This window comes from Berghia stephanieae, chromosome 9, assembly GCF_034508935.2.
Source record: "Berghia stephanieae isolate SIO BIC M18660-M18661 chromosome 9, UCSD_Bste_1.3, whole genome shotgun sequence".
NCBI lineage: Eukaryota > Metazoa > Mollusca > Gastropoda > Nudibranchia > Aeolidiidae > Berghia > Berghia stephanieae.
This window is the reverse complement of record NC_088368.1, coordinates 26029132-26049076: the sequence shown is the minus strand read 5'-3', so window position 1 is coordinate 26049076 and position 19945 is coordinate 26029132. Positions and strand designations below refer to the sequence as shown.

General features: G+C 32.9%; 1 protein-coding gene across 1 annotated transcript in view; it reads left to right on the top strand.

The window, feature by feature from the left end:
* Window positions 1-12364, top strand: part of LOC144979938 (uncharacterized) — a 32064-nt gene extending 19700 nt beyond the window's left edge. The window contains exons 10-14 of the mRNA XM_078927265.1: window positions 111-253; window positions 2036-2155; window positions 6487-6572; window positions 8964-9187; window positions 10254-12364. Coding sequence (XP_078783391.1) covers window positions 111-253; window positions 2036-2155; window positions 6487-6572; window positions 8964-9187; window positions 10254-10703 — 1023 coding nt within the window. The 3' untranslated portion in view covers window positions 10704-12364. The remainder of the gene's footprint in view (window positions 1-110; window positions 254-2035; window positions 2156-6486; window positions 6573-8963; window positions 9188-10253) is intronic.
* Window positions 12365-19945: the final 7581 nt, after the last annotated feature.

Here is a 19945-nt window from a genome sequence, read left to right as displayed (position 1 = left end):
AAGAAGGATGTGGCTCAAAGTAGTCGTTGTTATATTATATTTTGTTCTTTTTTCTTTTCTTTTTTTTGGAAAGTGAGTATTTTTATTTTTCCCCTCCTCTTTTCCACCAGCCTGATACAGCAGGCCAATCACAGCTACCCCAGCAACCCTTTCTACAGGACCTGAGAAAACCTGAAAACATGACGGAGGAAGAGTTAAAGGCCTGCATGGCTAGTGTCAGGGCAACGGATGAATACCAACGGCTGCTTGCCAGGTAGGGTGGGGATATATAGATGTCTTTCAAAGTCCTTCAAAGCCATTTGACTCCTGGAGTCGGAAGTTCATCCTGGTTTCTATAGCGTTAAATGACAATAGCAATTGTTTGCTATCCTTTGGATAGGCTGCTTGTCTATCGCAAAGTACTTCCCACTAGATCTCAGCTACCCCAATCACTGCTGTGTGAACAGCAGGGGGGGGGGGGGGGGGGGGTAGGAAAAAAATCTCAATTCAATTGCACCCGGAATTGATCACAGTCCCTCAAATGTGTGGTGATTACATTTGAAGGAAAGGGATCTTTTTTTTTTAAATGGAGAAAACCGCTTTTATAGACTGGACATACGTTTACTTATTTATTTATTTATTATTATTCAAACGAGATCAGAAAAAAAACATTATTAACAAGCTGTAGTTGTGTGACAGTAAAATGCCATATTGATATTTTCCCCTTGTGACAACTTGTTTACTGCCTTTCTTGAGAACTGGTGTTATGCTTGCAGGTTTCCAATCAATTGGGAGGGTTTCAGATTTGAGGGACACACTAAATAGTTTTGTTGTTGCGGGTGCAAGTTCTGTTGCATAATCTTTTAGGATGTGATTTGGGATGTTGTCTTATCTGTTTGCTTTGCGTTCTTGTATGTTTTTAAGTAGCTTCAGCAGTGTTCTGATTTCTAGTTCTTCGATATCGGGATAAATTATTCTGTTGGTGTAGTCCCTTGATAGTTTGAGTTATTGCATGTAAATTCAGATTTGAACTGATTGTTAAGAATTTCTGCTTTAGTGACGCTGTCTTGATGCAATGCTCCATCATGTCTCAGCGATGCTACCCCTAACCTGTCATTTGGCTTTGTTTCGATGTAGTTCCAGAAGTGCTTTTTGTTTCTGTTTTTCATAGAGTGCTCTAGTGTGTTGTGAATAAAGTCCAATGTGCCTGTCTTATTTCTCTCTGGGTTGTTGCTTTGAATTTCTGATTTCACATTTGCCTTGTGATTTTATTGCCTTTACAAACAGCTTGTTTTTTCTGGTTATTTGTCTTCTTAGATTGGTATTTATCCATTGCTGGTGGTTTTGTTTTGCGCTCAGTTTTGATGGTACAGTACCTCATCTTCTATTATGTTCTTGAGACCATTTTTAAGCATATCCTACTTTTCCTAAGGATTTCTTGTTTCCAAGGATATTATCATTTGGCTTAAGTCTCTAATTTTTTCAATTAAAGCGTTTTTATTTGATTTGTGATATATATACATATATATTTATGAGTGTTGGTGGGTACTTGTAGGTACGAAAGTGCTCGATAATGGTGGTTAGAGCTAATATATAATGTAAATTTTCACTCACATTTTTTTGCCGAGACGACTCGTTTCTGTGTTCCTTACACTTCCTCAGTCGACTGTAAGGAACATAGAAACGAGTCGTCTCGGCAAAAAAATGTGAGTGAAAATTTACATTATATATATATATATATATATATATATATATATATATATATATATATATATATGCACTCCTTATCGTATTTCTAAACTGTGTCTTTATATCAGACCCAATGACAAATCATGTCTTTCTCACATATAATTTATTACTATTATTATCATCATCATCATCATTATTGTTATTATTATTATTATTATTATTATTATTATTATTATTATTATTATTATTATTATTATTGTCGTTTTTCTTGTTGTTATTATTATTATTATTGTAATTATCATCATCATCATCATCGTAATTATTACATTAATTATGTTGTTTTATGTTTATCTCGCATCATCTACAGGTTCCGTGCCCTGTTTATGTGGCCAGTCCTGATGTCAACAACCAAGCCTGGGAGTGAAATCATCGTATCCAATGTGGATACTTCTCAACGCCACCCGAAAAAGAAAAGGCCCAAGGGCAGGTAAGAATCCCAGCTATGTCTTTTGACTCTACCCTCCATTAACTCACTCAACCCTAACACTGACTATTTATATTTATAACACTTTTCTGAGATAAATTATAGGTGTTTTTAGTTTTTGCTTGTTAATGATAGTTGAATAAAACTATCTATGTACATGCTCATTCTAATACATTTTTTTCCAATAATGAAAAGTTGAAAAAGTCTCTAGGATTGAGTGAGTTAACAATAATAATGATTATCATCATCATATTGTCACTTCAACACTCTACAGCGTCTGGGGAGCAGACTCTTAGATTATAATCAGTGCAGTTGGGCCTGTCCTGGCATTTTCTAAGAATGTGCTACATCATCTCCTCAGGCCATCCACTTGTACAGAAGCTGGTCTCGGCTCACCCCCACTTTTTCATCCTTCCTGCTGTTTCCCCAAGTTTTGCCCATATTCTGTTGGAATGTTACCCATTCATTCCAGGGGGGGCTCAGTTCTGTAGGGCATTTCTTCTCTCTGCTCTTCAACGTCGTCATTTACGTTCCACTTCCTCCATGTGGAAAGTCTGTAGACAGCTGCATGGTATGGGTTGATGCTTTCTTCCATCATGAAGCTCTTTCTTGACTTCAGTCTTCTTGTCGTTGAGTTGTGGTCATGTGGGACATGTAGTAAGCATCCACGTCACATCTCTGGAATCCCTTGCTGGAGACCAATTGCTACAACATGCACATCACCAACAACTCATTCTTCCATGATCAGGATGGTAAAAGGATAGTCCCTCGACCCACATCTCGGACGACTTTAAGATTGTTTGCATAGCTGCCAACTGTCCTGGTAAAATCGGGATTGACCCGATTTTGCAATCTGAGAAAAAAAAAATTAATGAAAACAAAATTGAAATGTTTATGTGTATGGAAATGAGTCTTGCATGTTGCAGTTTTAATCTTTTTTTGACTAGCAAATTAAAACAAAGACAAGAAAAGGCTCTGGATTTAGATTACATATTACAATAAATCAAACATACTGCTGGTTTGGGTCGTGATGGTATTGTTAGTTAGGTTGTCCCGTTTTAGCTCTTTGAAAATTTGGCAGCTATGTGTTAGTTTCAATGCAGACTGATTGATTATAATGATAATGATAAAGATGATGATATACTATATATAATATTTGAAGCCAGTAATTGGAATGCTGTGAAATCGGTACAGCAGATTTATTGGAATGCACACCAGTTACTTGGAACGATTTCAGAATATAATACAAATATTTTTTGAAATAATTTTCTATCCAATAGTGGGAAAATAAATATGAATAGTAAGTTATTAAAAGGAAATAAGATTGTTTTTATCTCATGGTTCTAAAAGAAGTCTCCTACTACAATGCATTCCCTCTTATATAAGTTGCTAGGCTTCACAAATTGAGCAATTTAAAGAGCAAAGAGGAAAAAAAGAGAGAGTGATTAATGGTTCAGCTGATTACTTACGTGTGACGAGGCACAGTAACGAAAATACCGCCTGAGCGGTAACTAAGTTCAAGTGATGACCCGAGGTTGACCCGGGGTCACGCCTGCCAAATTACGGGAAATTCCCTAGTGAGTTCAGTTACGGTGATATCGGGTGATACCAGTCGATTTATGTTCACTTTCATCTCTTTGTTATCGCTTCACAATGAGCTTAAACACAAATTTCTTTACTCTGTAATATTTATCAAGATTTCCTGTTTCCATTCATATGTATTTTATGTCAGTGATGTATATAATGATCGTGATATTTCAATCCTAAATAGACCGTTTTTCTGTAATTTAAAATGCATTAATTTTTTCAATAAAAAATTGAATTCTTCAAACAGAAACATAGAACAAATGTCTTCTTTCACAAATAGAATCTATTATAATTGAACTGTAAGTTGCTAAAATTCAATCTGTGCGTCAACAAAATTGAATTTATTATGATTTTTTAAAATTTCATTTAGTCATGGAGCACACTCAAGAAATTCATGATAAACGTTTGAATGATCTGTGTAGGCTTTGTAGAAAAGTCAAGAAACACAGAAGAAAAGAAAACGAATCTCAAAACATAATTGTTTCAGGATTTACTACCAGACACTAATCTTTAAAACCAGATATTTATCTCATCTTTAATGTGGACATTGATAATGACTATGCTAAAAAGCCCTCAAAACTATGCGCTACAAGTGTCATGACAGACTACGTAATGTTGAGATTTTGATCTTTTTTATTTAGCGCAATTTTCACTAGACGTGCTTAAAACGCTTTAAATAACTGGACATGATGCCTGCTAGGCGATATTACATTTTTTTTTCAGACAGAGACAACGGGATTAAAAACAAAGATGAGGGAAAGCACTGACAACAGCAATTAGTCATGCACAGTCACCACATCTGGTCGAAATAAAATCAAAATAAATCAGTGATTGCTATGTTTGCTCAACCTTCTTAAAAAACGCAAAAATAGTAAAGAACAGCAACAGGGCGACATTAGAAGCCCCGTTATGTAAAAGTATGGAAACAGCACAAAATATGTCACTTGTAAATCACGAGGCTATGGAGGCAACAGAATGACTTTTACAGTTATAGACCAATGTCTTTGTCCTTCATTAATGAAATGAAAATCTCTCTCTCTCTCTCTCTCTCTCTCTCTCTCTCTCTCTCTCTCTCTCTCTCTCTCTCTCTCTCTCTCTCTCTCTCTCTCTCTATCTATCTATCTATCTATCTATCTATCCCTCTCTCTCTCTCTCTATATCTATCCCTTTCTCTCTATCTATCTATATACATATATATATATATATATATATATATACATTTATTTATCCTTTGTCCCTTCGTTAAGTCGTGTTTGTATCAAGAATGCTTAAAATGATCACCCTTAATTAATCATATATTGATCATTGCAGCAAAATAATTACAAACTATACAAGGTTTCTTTTTTACCCACAAAGTACTGAAATAATATTTTAACCTGGGAAGTAAATTTCAAATATATACAACTGAAATATGAACCGACTCGGACTTTATTCTAGTGTTCTTAATTGACCACGTTTGTAACTAGTGGAACGGAAAACTGGCATAATCGTGTTCATATAATATTAAGCTAAACTCGTGTGACCATCTGTTGAATATAATTTGTGCGATGAAGACTCAATGACCGGAATTCATAACCCTCTGAACCAGCAGTGATCAAAGCGAAACAAATCATATAATATTAAGCTAAACTCGTGTGACCATCTGTTGAATATAATTTGTGCGATGAAGACTCAATGACCGGAATTCATAACCCTCTGAACCAGCAGTGATCAAAGCGAAACAAATTGGACAGCTGCTATCGCATATCATCAAAGAACAAAGAGTGACGCACAAATTGTGAGGGAATGAATGAAAGGTTACTTTATTCCTCCATCGGTTAGAGCAAGTTTTGAGAGTTTCTATAGGTTTGTTTGCTTATAATAATGCAATCGATAAATTAAATTTAACAAACTATAATCAAAATTGTGCTGATATCTAAATGCAAAATATCTCAAAGACAGTAATTCTAATGATAGAGTGTTTGGTACCAAAATACAGATCAAAGTTTTCTCAATGTGTTGCCAATTTGTTTAAATTGGTAAAATTGACTGTGGTTGTGCAAAAAGCGATTGTAATTTAACCAGATGTCAGTAACAAATAAGTTAAGTATCGTTGGAGATAACCCGTTGCACTGGTCGGGAATTTGATGGAGTGAATGACCTCTTGACCGCGGCGCAGGTAGAGAACTAAAAGCTCGCCTATTCAACACTGTGGAGGATGCATGTTACATTGGTTGAAATTAAGCAATGTGTTGGTAACTATTGTGTAACAGGTTTCTTGTACTGCCTATTTTGTCTATTTGCAATGTTTTCCAGTGATATGACACTCGTATTCATATCAGAAGGTCTGGGGTTCGAGTCTGAGTAGCGCATAGTATGAGTCCTTGGAAAGGGCTCTTTACTCACATTCTCTCACCGAACTCAGGTGTGTGTATAATGAGTACTCGCCTGTTAACAGGGTTGTCTCTGTCCGAAAAATTTGTAATATTGCTCTCACAGGCATCATGTCTCGTCCAACATGTTAAGTGTTTCTGTGGGCAAGGGCCCCTTGTAAAGTGCTTTGAGCACTTTTAGCGGATATTGCACTTTATGAATTCTCAGGTTTTTTGGGGTTTTGGGGTTTGTTTTTTTAAATGACAATTCCATTGAAATAAATGGTCACTAATAAATACATGGTATTTGGCAACGTTTCTGTTGTTGGCCATAATTTGCCCCTTTTAGAGTCTTAATATATTATGATGATATGATTTATGTTATGTTATTTTCAGACCTCGATTATACCCAGTAAAGATCTCTCCTGAGGCCAACATAGCAAAGAGGGAGAAGAAACAAATACAAAAGAAAAAAACAAATGGTGAGGCTTTTTTACCTAAAATCATATGTAAATCAGAGGGTATTGTGCGGAAAAATTGTAATGTGGCATCACATGCATCATGTTTCGTCCAACATGTCAAGTGTTACTGTTGACACGGGGCACTTTGTAGAGCACATAAAGCATGTTCAATGGATATTGTGCTATCTGAAGCTCAGGTTTCAAGTTTATTAACCCTCTCCTTACCACCTATTGGAAAATCGTAACAATTGTTACGATGCAACCGTCACGTTTCTAATCCAGATTTCATTTCTTTTTGCTATAGCTATAAAAAGTTGACATTCTGTAATAGAGCCCATATCGTTGAACAATATTATGTATAGAAATTGCTTGTTGCTTTTCTGTTTGAGTAAGATATGTCTGTATTTTTGTGTTGGGTAGGTATGAAAATTTGAGGAAAATTCTGAAAATGGCTGGTAAGGAGAGGGTTAAGGAAAAGTGGGTTTTCTCATAATTTTTCACTTTCTACCACTTTTTTTTTAATTGCCAAAGCCAAGTTTCATCCTGCACCCCATGTCAGTGTTCTAGTTGACCTTTTAACTCTTAAAAATAATAATGATGATGATGATGATGATGATAATGATAATATAATAATAATAATAATAATAATAATAATAATAATAATAATAATAATTATAATGATGATAATAATAATTATAATCATAATGATAATAATAATAATAATAATAATAATAATAATAATAATAATAATAATAATAATAATAATAATAATAATAATAATAATAATAATAACAGAGCCGTCTCATTTGATGTATATTTATATGCAAATAAGTGCATATCAGTCTCGATCCATTTTAATTTCCACAATATAGTAGTGCGGCTATGTGGTCTTATAGTGTGACACTCTCTTTTGGATCGGAAGGTCCTGGGTTCGAGTCTTGTTTGGTGCATAGTTGAGTCCTTGGAAAAGGCTCTTTGCTCACATTCTCTCACCGTACTCAGGTGTAAAATGAATACCTGGCCGTTAACAGCATTGTCTCTGTCAGAAAAAATATGTAATATCGCCTAACAGGCATCATGTCACGTCCTACATGTTACGTGTTGCTGTTGGCTAGGGACCCCTTGTAAAGCGCTTTGAGCACGTTTAGTGGATATTGCGCTGTATAAAAGCTCAAGCTCAAGTTTTAATTGAAATAAATGAATGGCAGTTCATAACAGTCTTTATATCTCCCAAATTCTGCCGGCTCTCCAGTATACCAGTCAACAATGTCACCAGACACGTAAAGAGTTACGGGAGGTAACTCCCTTATTTATTTTTTTTTTAAAGAAAAAGAAATATTTTGTAAGTTTTGAACTTTTCAAATACAGTGATTAACATTTAAAATTTTATTTTTATTTTTTAAAATATAAAACTTTATTAAAATATATTATTATTTGTCAATTTGATCAGCATTCTTTAAAGTATTACCTACCATTTACGATTTTGATAGTGCCTTTATACATTATTATATTAAGATATAAGTAATTTTTTTAAAGGTAGGTAATTTTTGAAATGCTCAGCGTGTATAGATTTTTTTTTAAAATGTCCATCTCCTCAACCGGGCGTTATGATACGTCATTTGACATTGTGAATCACCACCTGGCTGGCGCGCACCCACACACTTTATGCAGAACGGATTTTGATCATTCATGGCTCAAAAGATTCGTCCCGATTCATGATAATTTCCACAATATAGTAGTACAATAATAATAATAATTAAACTAGATGAGTGCCTGTTTGTAATAGCCTATATTTCACGGTTATAATAATAATTCTGCGGTTATTTTGATGAAATAATAATAATTATTATAATAATAATAATAATGATAGTAATAATAAAAATAATAATAATAATAAGGATAATAATTGTAATTATAATAATAATAATAATAATAATAATAATAATAATAATAATAATAATAATAATAATAATAATAACAAATAATAATAATAATAATAATGATGTATCTATCTATCTACCTCACTGCCTGTGTAAATTGTAATATCGCCTTACAGGCATCATGTCTCATCTTACATGTTAAGTATTGCTTTTGGCCTGGGACCCTTTGTAAAGTGCTTTAAGCACGTTTGATGGATATTGCTCTATATAAAAGCTCAAGGTTCTTTATTTCAAGGGGGGGGGGGGGGGGTTATGTCTACCTGTTTTTTCTATTTACTAGTTTCTTTCTATCATTATTTATATCTGTCTATCAAGCTCTATCTATCGATCGATCTGTTTATTAGTATCTACTAGCTACTACTAACCTTTTTTGCCCCCCCACTTTCCCCACTTGCTTGCTACCTTATATACTTTCTACCGTTTATCAATCTGTCTATTTATATATAATATACTACTATTTGTTCCTGACCAGGGGGTGCTAAAAAAACAAAACCAAGGTTAGACTATTCCAAATTGCTGCCCAAGTCAGACCGCCCAGTTCGCCACAAAAAGAGGCTCCATTACGAGTCACCAGACGAATTGAAACACAAAAGGTCAAAGAAATCAAAGCTCTTACCAAAATGGTGGAAGAATGCCATTACAGAGGTGATGATGAAGAAGAAAGAAATTGAGGGTGGAAATATTTTCAATGATGAGGTGAGAAGACATGTGTGAACTTGTAGTAATGATTAACTCACTCAATCCTAGACATTTTGCTCCTTTTCAAAATTGGAAAAAAATGTATTAAAAATGAACATGTACATAGATAGTTTTATTCAACTATCATTAACATGCATAAACTAAACACATAAGCTTTGGTACTACGCCTATAATTTGTCTGAGAAAAATGTAATAAATAAGCATGGGGTAAAAGTAACCCGGTAAACTATGGATATAGTCGGTGTTAGGGTTGAGTGAGTTAATCAAATAACAGCATACCAACCTCTTATCCAGATGTAATTAGTATTCACACACATATATTTTTGATGTCCATATTGGACCAACTTTATATTATATTTGTATTGTTTTGTGTTGTTCATCCAGATTCTGACATTTCACCCACCATTTTTGTGGAAAAATCAGTGGAAAAAATTTCTTATTTCATTTGGAGATGAATATGTTACCAAATAGAGTTACCACACTACACTTATTTTATTATAAGTCAAAGTGATACTAAGCTGCTAGAAGCTGTGGACTGTATAAAGTAATAAACAAAAATTAATATCTTCAACAAAGAACAAAATGTCAGTATTTTGTTCTTTTTTTAAATCTGTTATATTAATTTTTGATTTACTACTTAATATATTATAAAGCATTTAAAAGTGGCAATGCATTATATAAAAATTTATGCAAAACATAAATTTCTCGTTATTTATTTTTTCTTATATTTCTTTAATAATTTGGACGTTACTTTTATGTGTATCTTTTTCTTGTTTTCGTTTTATGGCATTTCTTACAAGGCATAATATTCAGATCATACTGATGCCAATAAAGGGAAAGGTGATTGAAAAGTCAGAAGATTTTTGATGATGATAAGGGTGGTGGGATGGTTAGTGGTACTGACGGCATTGGAGTTGATGAGTATGACATTTTAGGTTATTTTCTCCACTTTGAGTTAAATGTAGAATTATTCAACATCGGGGATTTGTGAATAATAGAATTATATTATTCCTTATCATTATTTTGTTTACAACTTTGATTTTTGTTTATTCCCCTCGATTAGATTGACATCAGCGGAGACGAGGATTTCATAGACAAGGGGGACTACTCTGATGATGAATGGTTGGCAGAATTAAGGGAGGAGGAGGCAAAGAAAGCGGCAGAAGAAGGAACTTCAGGAGCAGCGAAGAACCTTATTTCAGAAGGAGAGGAGAAGGGGATGGATACGGCAGGATTTGATGATGATGGGCTTTTGGAATCTAATGATGATGATGATGGTGTGCAATGGGAGGAAGACAGGTCGAAAGGAGACGGAGAAGATATGGATGAAGATAACAAAGATCGTTGTGAGAAGGAAAAGGGTGTAGAAAATGGCGTGAATTATGTCAATGGTAGTGAGAATGAAGAGTTTGTAAAGGATGGAAATGATGATGGTGTGAATAATGGTTATTCTTTTTATATCATGGGAAAAGATGGAAAGGAAGAGGAGGTTATGCTGGAGGTGATGGACTGAAAACAATAATAATAATAATAACGATAAAGATGATGGATAGGAAATTATGCACAATTCGAAATGAACTAACCAATAGCATAGTGGTAAGGCACTTGCCTTTGGATGAAAATTTCTCAAGAAATGGGGAGTTCTATTCCATATTGTTGTATTAAAGATGGACTTTGACAATGTTTGTTCTTGTTTCACATTTAAAATAGGCGTTAAAACTTTTAGAACTTTCTATAGTTCTTTTGCATTTTACATAAAAGTTAAACATAGAGGTTATTATATTATTAATTGCTACTATGATTTTTTTGTGTATATCAAAAGGCAATCCTAACAGGTTTAATGAAGAAAACACAAAATGTAAACTATCTGACTTTGATGTTTTTAGGAATATGAAATTAGGAATTGGTATTTCGATTATCAATGCATTCAATCAATTAATGATATATCGGGTGCGAAAAAAAAAATTGACTTCAGATTTTGTTCTTGTTGCATGTAAATATTTTAAAATTTTGGTTTCTACTTCGTATTGAAATAGCATTGTTATTTTTTTTCATTTTTTTTTTCTCACACCCTATATAACACAGAAATAGAATGCTGAAGGATTTGAGAATATTTTTCAAATGTTCTGTACATTATTTATACATATGTATATTTTGCAATGAAATCAATAATAATGCTTTCAAATTTTGGTTAAGACATTCTCTATCTTTTTTTTTAGTCGATTTTATGTTATGTCATAGATAAGCCAGCAGATTTGATAAGAGTTAAGATCTGGTGCCCGGAAACCTTCATTGGTTTTCCAGTGTTAACAACTGATAAGATAATTGGGGAAAAAAAAAAGAAAAATTTTAAGATAGAAAAAAAATAATAAGATAAATCGGGCAACAGTTCAGTGTTTTAAAGTTAGCTCTCTGGGATAAACTTCTTGCACAAGTGGAAAAAAGTGAGAAGTTGACCATAAGATGTTTTTTCAGTTCTGTCTCCTTTGCCGTTTCAAACATTTATCAGTTCATATGTATCTACAGGTGTATTTTAGTACAGTCTACTCTTGATAATCGCAACTTTCGGTTAATTGCAACATTTCGCAAGAAACTTAATTAATTTTGTATAAAAGCCACTGGTTAATTGCAACAAGCTTTGGTTATTTGCAACAAATTTTCGACCTCAAAAAGTGGCAAATTCAAGAAATCAAAACAAAATCTCATGATTGAATTTTATCATCAATGAAATCTTGTTTCCAGAACAAGCCACCAGGTATTTTGGGGTCTAAACTTGGTCACACATTTAAATGGTTTCCTCTAGTTTCGGACTTTTATACCAAAATTTCAGGGGGAGATGGTGAAAGTGAAAATAGCCTTTATTGTTTAAAAATATTAATAATGTTAAAAATATACACCATTGGGCTTGTCTTTCGATTGTACTATTCTATAATATGGTCCAAAGTGTTTCACAATAATGAATAATGGATCATTTTAATTTTTTTTTGCATGTGGCAAGTGTTCAATTTTTATTCAAGCATTGAATATTAGGTTATGTCATTTTAAATAGAGAGTATGTTGGTAAAGTTTTATGTTGATTGTTAATCTTGTACAGTTGTTGTTATTACAGAGTTTGTTATCTTGACAATGCATTTTTCTATGATAATTATGATTAAAGATTTTTTTTTCCTCAAATATAATCATATCACTCTCTGTTTTTGAAAACACTTTTGCAGCTGTGCGGTCTAGTGGTATGACACTTGCCTTTGAATCACAAGGTCCTTGGTTGAGTCCTGCTCTGAGCGGTGCATATTTGAGTCCTTGGAAAAGGCTCTCTTTATTCAAATTATCTCACCTTACTCAGGTGTAAAATGAGTACCTGGTGGTTAACAAGATTGTCTCTGTAATATTGCCTAAAAGACACTTTGTTCCGTCCTGCGTGTTAAGTGTTGCTGTTGGCTTTGTATTTTTCATATCAAAGGGATTTAAAGAATACAATCCTAAATTAAGCATTAAACCATGTTATGTTAAGTTTGTACTTAAATTTCATTGGAATCATCGTGTGTTGACAATTTTAAAATTTAACAAAGATAAGGTCTTCAGTAAAGAAAGCAATTTTAAAAAGTGTTAAAAGAGGGTAAATGAAATATTAACAAATGCAAGGCAAGACGTGGTTACTACATCATGATTCTGCAGTGTTAAATGTGCAGTAACAGCTCCTTACTACCCTCTGGACAGGACACTTATTTTCAATAGATCCATCAGACCCAGCTCAAGGAATAAAATTAAGAACTTCAGAATTGGATGGCCTCATGGAGATATCGAAAGGTCAATATTGTTTTTGTTTTTATTGTTTTTAAGGGTTTTACGGCGCTTGCAACACATTTAGGTTATATCAGCGCCAGTAAAAAGGAAGAAAATGGGATAGTAAAAAGTTCTAGAATTACAATTAAAGCACCCAAGAAAAAGTAAGACAAAGGGGAATTGAGAACAAATAGGGATCAGATGTAGATTCCAAGAGCATACCACCAATGTACTTAGTTTGAAATCACCTACAAGTCTCATCCAGACACAAGCACAAAATCCAACAAAGAGGAACACACTCAAATGCTTACATTATACATTCAAAATAAAAATAATAATACATAACAGAGAGATGATTTACAAGGAAAAAAATATCATCTCCCAAAACAATAACTATGCATTTGACTGTTTCCCTCCCAGCTAGGATTCCGGCCAGTGCCAGGACAAAACCAAGCAATCTCATTCCTAGACAAAGATAGAAAGCATGTTGGATAACAGATATAAGGGGATAGAAGACACAGTATGTACCTCCCTGCCCGCAATGGGAGGTCAGAAGGTCAATATTAATGGATGTTAAAGTTAAAAAGAAAACCATACATTTTAGACTTCATTATTGTTCCTTATTTTTATAATCGTTTTTATTTTCACCTTTTTTCTTTAAATTGTGGATAAGTAGTCCATTAGGCCCATGCTTGACAGAGTTTATCCCGGTTTCTTTGAAAATTGAGCTTTTATATAGTGCAATATCCACTAAACGTGTCAAAGCACTTTACAACGGGTCCCTAGTCCCTGGTCAACAGCAACACTTAACATGTAGGACAAGACATGACGCCTGTTAGGCGATATTACAATTATTTTCGGACAGAAACAACACTGTTAACGGTCAGGTTCTCATTTTACACCTGAGTACGGTGAGAGGATGTGAGTAAAAAGCCTTTTCCAAGGACTCAACTATGTGCCGAGCAAGGCTCAAACCCAGGACCTTCCGATCCGGAAAGGAGTGTCATACCACAAGATCACATAGCCGCCGCTATAGTGTGAAATGCGCAATGACAATTGCATTGCTATCCTTTGGATAGGATGCAAGTCTATTGCAAAGTTGTATCTGCCAGATCTAACAGAACCAGCTACCCAGTCACAGCTGTGTGGCCAGAAAGTATCCCAACTTAACCCTGGATCGATCTTGGTCCCTTTGCTTGTGAAGTGAGAGCTTTTGCAACTGAGCTTGCCAAAATTACTTCGAAACAAGTATCAGTACTTCTCACTTACTTCTATTTCCACTTGTCAAGAAAGTTGCACAAATTCAAAGAACCAAAAAAAGATTTTATAAAGCTTTAAGGAATTTCGTTTATTTACACATCACAAAAATAACAGTTGTCAGTGTTGTTGTTAGTATGTATTCATAACAACATATTGATCACGGACCAACAATTCAGCAAATAAGTTTCTGTTAATGTTAAGAAATAATAATAATAATAATAATAATAATAATAATAATGATAATAATAATGATAATAATAAAAATAATACTAATAATAATAACATTTATCATTATTATTATCATTATTATTATTATTATTATAAAATAATAGCAATAATAATCATAATAATAGAAAAGTATTTTACAGTAATGCACGTTACTTCAACGCAACGGGCGAGAATAGAACAATGGAAATTATTTTTGTTTAACTTATTTTAGAGTACTGCACATATTACAATATTCATACACTCATTTAGGAAAGGGGGGCGGGGGGGGGGGGGGGGGTGGTCAAGGAAGGAATTCATTAAAATACATTAACTTTGGACAAAATTAGACCGATTGACTGTTTTGGTTCATTTTTTGACTTTCTACAAATTATTTGTAAATGTTTGTTTTTAAGGGTTTTACGGCGCTTGCAACGCATTTAGGTCATATCAGCGCCAGTAAAATGGAAGAAAATGGGATCGTGAAAAGATTCTAGATGTACAATTAAAAGGACGAGGAAAAAAGTAAGACAAAGGGGAGTGGATCAAATAGGACCTAAACGTCTCACCCATACACCAGCACAAGATCCCACTAAGAGGAATACACTCAAATTCTTACATTATACATTCAAAATAACAAACAACAATACATAATAAAGAGATGATTTACAAGGGGAAAAAAATATCATCTCCCAAAACAATAAATATAAATATGCATTTGACTATTTCCCTCCCAGCTAAGCATAATGACCAGGACAAAACGAAGTTATCTCATTCCAAGACAAAGACAGAAAGCAAATTGGAAAACAGATATAGATGATAGAATAGACAGTGAGTGCCACCCTGCCCACTATGTAAATGCCCCTTGGGTTAAAATGAGTACATTATAACTAGATATATTTCACAAATCTTGTCTGATTAACTTAGTCCACAGAGGAAATTACATATAACTTTCTGATTCAAAACTTCAATTTTTGTGTCTGATTTTGACTGAACATAAATGCCAGATTTGACCAGGGTAAACGGTGAGATGATATTAATATGGTAGTAAAAGTAAAAGTGGAGTGACCAATTTAATCAAAAGCAATAAATATAAAAAGTAATCGAAAATGACTACAGCTGACGAATCCATTGAATAAATTTAATTGTGTTGTTATCTATATGTATTTTTTTATTTTATTTTGTGCACATTGCAGCATTTCTTTAAAAGGCAATTTATGTGGTCTTGGTCACCCCAGATGATAGTGATAGTAATTACAAAACCAATCATCAATTAAATTAAATATCTTGATAACCAGCAAATTCAATTAATGCCCAAATTGATTGCACACAATATTTCTTCCCATCATTTGCCAACAAGTAAGTGAAATTTGGCATGAAGGTTGTCCTTATTCAAAACAGTAAATAATGACATTAAACTTGATTATAAATATTTTTAAAATGATGATCCTTTTTTGCAAGGAATCAAGAGCTAATTAAATCATAAGTTAAAAATGAGAAAAATGTTAAATTATGACTAAAATTCACAATAGAATTAATAGGTCAAAGAAGAATAAAAACATGTTGCTTAATGCTTCTAATTATACTTAATGATGATAAACTATGATACAACCAATCAACCAGATCGAGTTGTAGACTAAACTGAGAAAACAGCATAACATCTATAATGATATTAATATATTATAAATAATAAGGGTAAAACACAACATGGTGTCTATTCCAAAGCTGTAAGACAACCGGGAGCTTTTTCAATGGGTGGTTGATTTGTTTGATAATTAACAAAACATGGTCCGGCTATCTTAACGACAAGGCGAATGCATGGTAAATCTGGTCCCTATGACTATGGACCCTATCCTCTATCTACAAAGGTATCAAATCATAAAGCAATGGCCAAAACTTGTACTAAAAATTAATTACGAAATGTAATTATAAGCTACCACCACACACTATTAATCAAAAAATATTTTAACAAATAATTTTTAAAATTTAATCATACAATCTAGTTTGTTGAAATCAAATTTCTTTGTTTCAAAATTGAAACATTCACCGATAAATAAAAACAGAGTATATATGTACATACGTGACATGTTAATAAAAAGCTTACAGAAGTCCATTACTGAATAAGAATTATAGGAATGGATACGGGGACACTTCGGGGACCACAAGACCCGTTTCCAATATGTAATTATATCATCAACAAGAGTGAAAGACAGCAGTAGATTACTTCATGGATGAATTATTAATCATCTGGATTTATTTTTTTAACCATTACTTGTTCGCTTATTAGGGTTAATTTGAGAATGTAACCTTCCAACAAAGATAAAAACAAATCATTTGTCCAAACATAATCTTTAACATAAAGTATCTTTTAAAAATTCCTCGACTATGGATTGGTATAAATAAAGAAATAATTACATAGGCATTAAAAATAATATTGACAAGATTTAAACAGCATGAATTTTAAATGCAATCTATCCGCTGTCCTGTACCAACCTTTCAAGAAATCTTTTGTACCCCGTAAGAAACTACCTTGCCGTCTATGCGTAGTCTTCACTGATCACAAAATGACATCACAATAAAGTTACCAGTAACTACTAAGAAAGTGAATAATGAGCTGTATTCAATGGTTCAACCAAGGGATCAAATTTTTTCATGAGCTACTACTAGTACTACGTACAATTCACTTTTCACTTTCTGATAGTAATGCTGCCTTGTATTGTGACGGTAGGGGCTGCCTGTACTGCGTTTCATTCATACTGCATCCACCATTGAGTACAGATGATACAAGTTATTTTGAATTTTATTTCATTTGTTTTCTACGCTAATTTGTGTATTGTTGTGCTGACGAAGGGTTTGTACCCAAAACGTCCAATGTCTGTATTATTCCCATATGAAGCCTCTCTATTTTCACTCATTCACTTGTATGACCAACACTTTTTTAAGTGAATGATCCCAATCAAGGGCTTGGGCAAAACAATATCTCATTTCAGAACAAGCACATAAAAAAATATGGTAAAGTCTTCCAGTGGTAAAGATGCTAACTAAATGTGACACACCATGAAAAGAATCAAAAAGATGGCTCAAGTTTAGACAGTACAAGATTTTGTTGGTTTTGAGGGTTTTACGACACGCGACACATTTAGGTCATTTCAGCGCCAGTAAAAAAAAAAATTGGATAGTAAAAAAAAATTCTAGATTTTCAATTAAAAGGACATCAGTGAAACAAACTACACCAAATAGAAATCCGATCTCAACAGCTATTGCTCTCCCAAATAATATCGGATTCTCAAAGCTGAGAATTAAATTTTTGCACAAAATTTGCACGAGTTGTTGGATAAATAATAATGACAATAAGGAATTATATTCGGCCTGCCTTTCAGTAAAGAAAGTACCCTTTTGTGTAATTAATGCGTTTAACAAATCGTATCTTTGCATTAAGAATAAGTAACAACATTACATAAGTTTGTTATTTTAAGACATCATCACAATATATTGTTTATATTAATATATTGACATTGGATAGACAAAGTATTAAAAATATAACAGTAACAGGGATCTTTATTTCATAGATAAAAATCCAGGAATGAAGCTATATTCAACATCATCGAAAGGAGAAAGAAAAAAACAAACTAAAGAATAATGAAAAAGTTTGAATGAAAATATGAAGGAAGTACTGATAACATTCAAATCTGTAAATACTTTTCCAACTGCTTCAAACTAGTTCAATTGTCAGGAATTAACTCTCTACTTACCGACAATTTGTAAGACTTTTTACTCAAATGTCATAACGACAAAACACATAAATGAACATTGCAAACTCGATTTTTAAAAGCAATAAGTACATAATATAAATAATCTTGTTCACAAAACGAGCTTTTACATTACAGTATTAAGTTCTTGAAAATATGACTAAAAATGTCTTCAAATTCTTGATGTATTCAACAAATCTGAATAAGAATTTTTTTTGCATCAGCATCTTAACGAATGTGACGATCTTCCTACAGTTGGTAAAGAGAGAGAGTTAGCCAAAAGCTAAAATTTGAATTTATTGTAAAAATTTATTTTATAAAAATTTGGTTTATTATCTTTTACTTGCAAGAATTTAGTAGAAACTGAAAATCTGAAATTTTCTAATCAAATTTAGCTTTGAAAATTTTTACGGCGCTTGCAACACATTAAGGTCATGTCAGCGCCAGTAAAAAGGAAGAAAATAGGATAGTAAAAAGTTCTAGAATTCCAAGAAAAGGTAAGACAAAGGGGAATTGGTTCAAATGTGATTGAAACACGAGACTCTTATCTTAAGAATAAGAAACCTATTGGAACAGTGTTAATATTTGAACCAATGAGTTAATCTGATATGTAGGAATAGGCTACAGCAACAAAATAGAATTTAAATTAAAATGGGGAAATTTAAGTTTTCTAAAGTTTTTATCAATTTAACAAACTGAACTCTCCTCAATAAAGGCATTTAATTTAACCAAAATATCATGAATCTTACATCTCAACTTTAAGCACCAGGTTCATAACTCTGACACGACATTCTTGTAAGGCTATTGGCCACGTATCCCCTCTACTCTCTCATACCTTTATCATATTATATGCATCAAGGTATAACTTTCAACTTTTAAAATACAAAAATAAGGGGGCTGATAAAAACCGAAAAAAAAAAAAACCAATCTTTCAAAGTCTCAAAAACTGCTGTCACATTCTCCCAAGCCAGATTTAACCCTGGAATATATGTATTTACATTTATGAGTGCTGGCGGGTACTTTTAGGTACAAGAGTGCTCGATAATGTTGGTGAGAGCATATAAAAATAAATAAGTTCACTCACATATTTTTTGCGGATACAATTGTTTCCATGGCCTCCATTTTCCGATGGATAAATCTCAACTGACGAAATGGAGGACATAGAAAAAATTGTATCGGCAAAAAATATGTGAGTGAACTTATATATATATTTTTATATGATATATATATTTTTATATGTAATTATATATATATATATATATATATATATATATATATATATATATATATATATATATATATATATATATATATATATATATATATAACTAAATTGAAAGGAAAGCAGAAGTTCTGCTACACAACTAAATAGTTTTAAATGAATATGATTTTTCATTAAAGCCATATTTCTAGTGATATATAATAATAAATAAACCATAAATAAATCATAATTATTCTAGTGACTAAAATCTTGCATGTCTATAACGACAACTTTGAATCTCGTGAAAAATTTCAGAATCTTGACATACCACAAAATTGGAATTCAAGACTAGCAATCGTTCATGATTTCAGAAGTGATACATCATTTTCGTTTAACAAAGTAGCATGATATTACTTTTTGAATGAAAACAATCCTAGTAGTGATGGTGGTGGTGATGATATGATGATGATCGTGATTGTGGTGGAGAAATGACGATGATGATGAAGATAACAACAATTCCTGATGACAGATAAAACAAAAATACAATTTGAATTTACA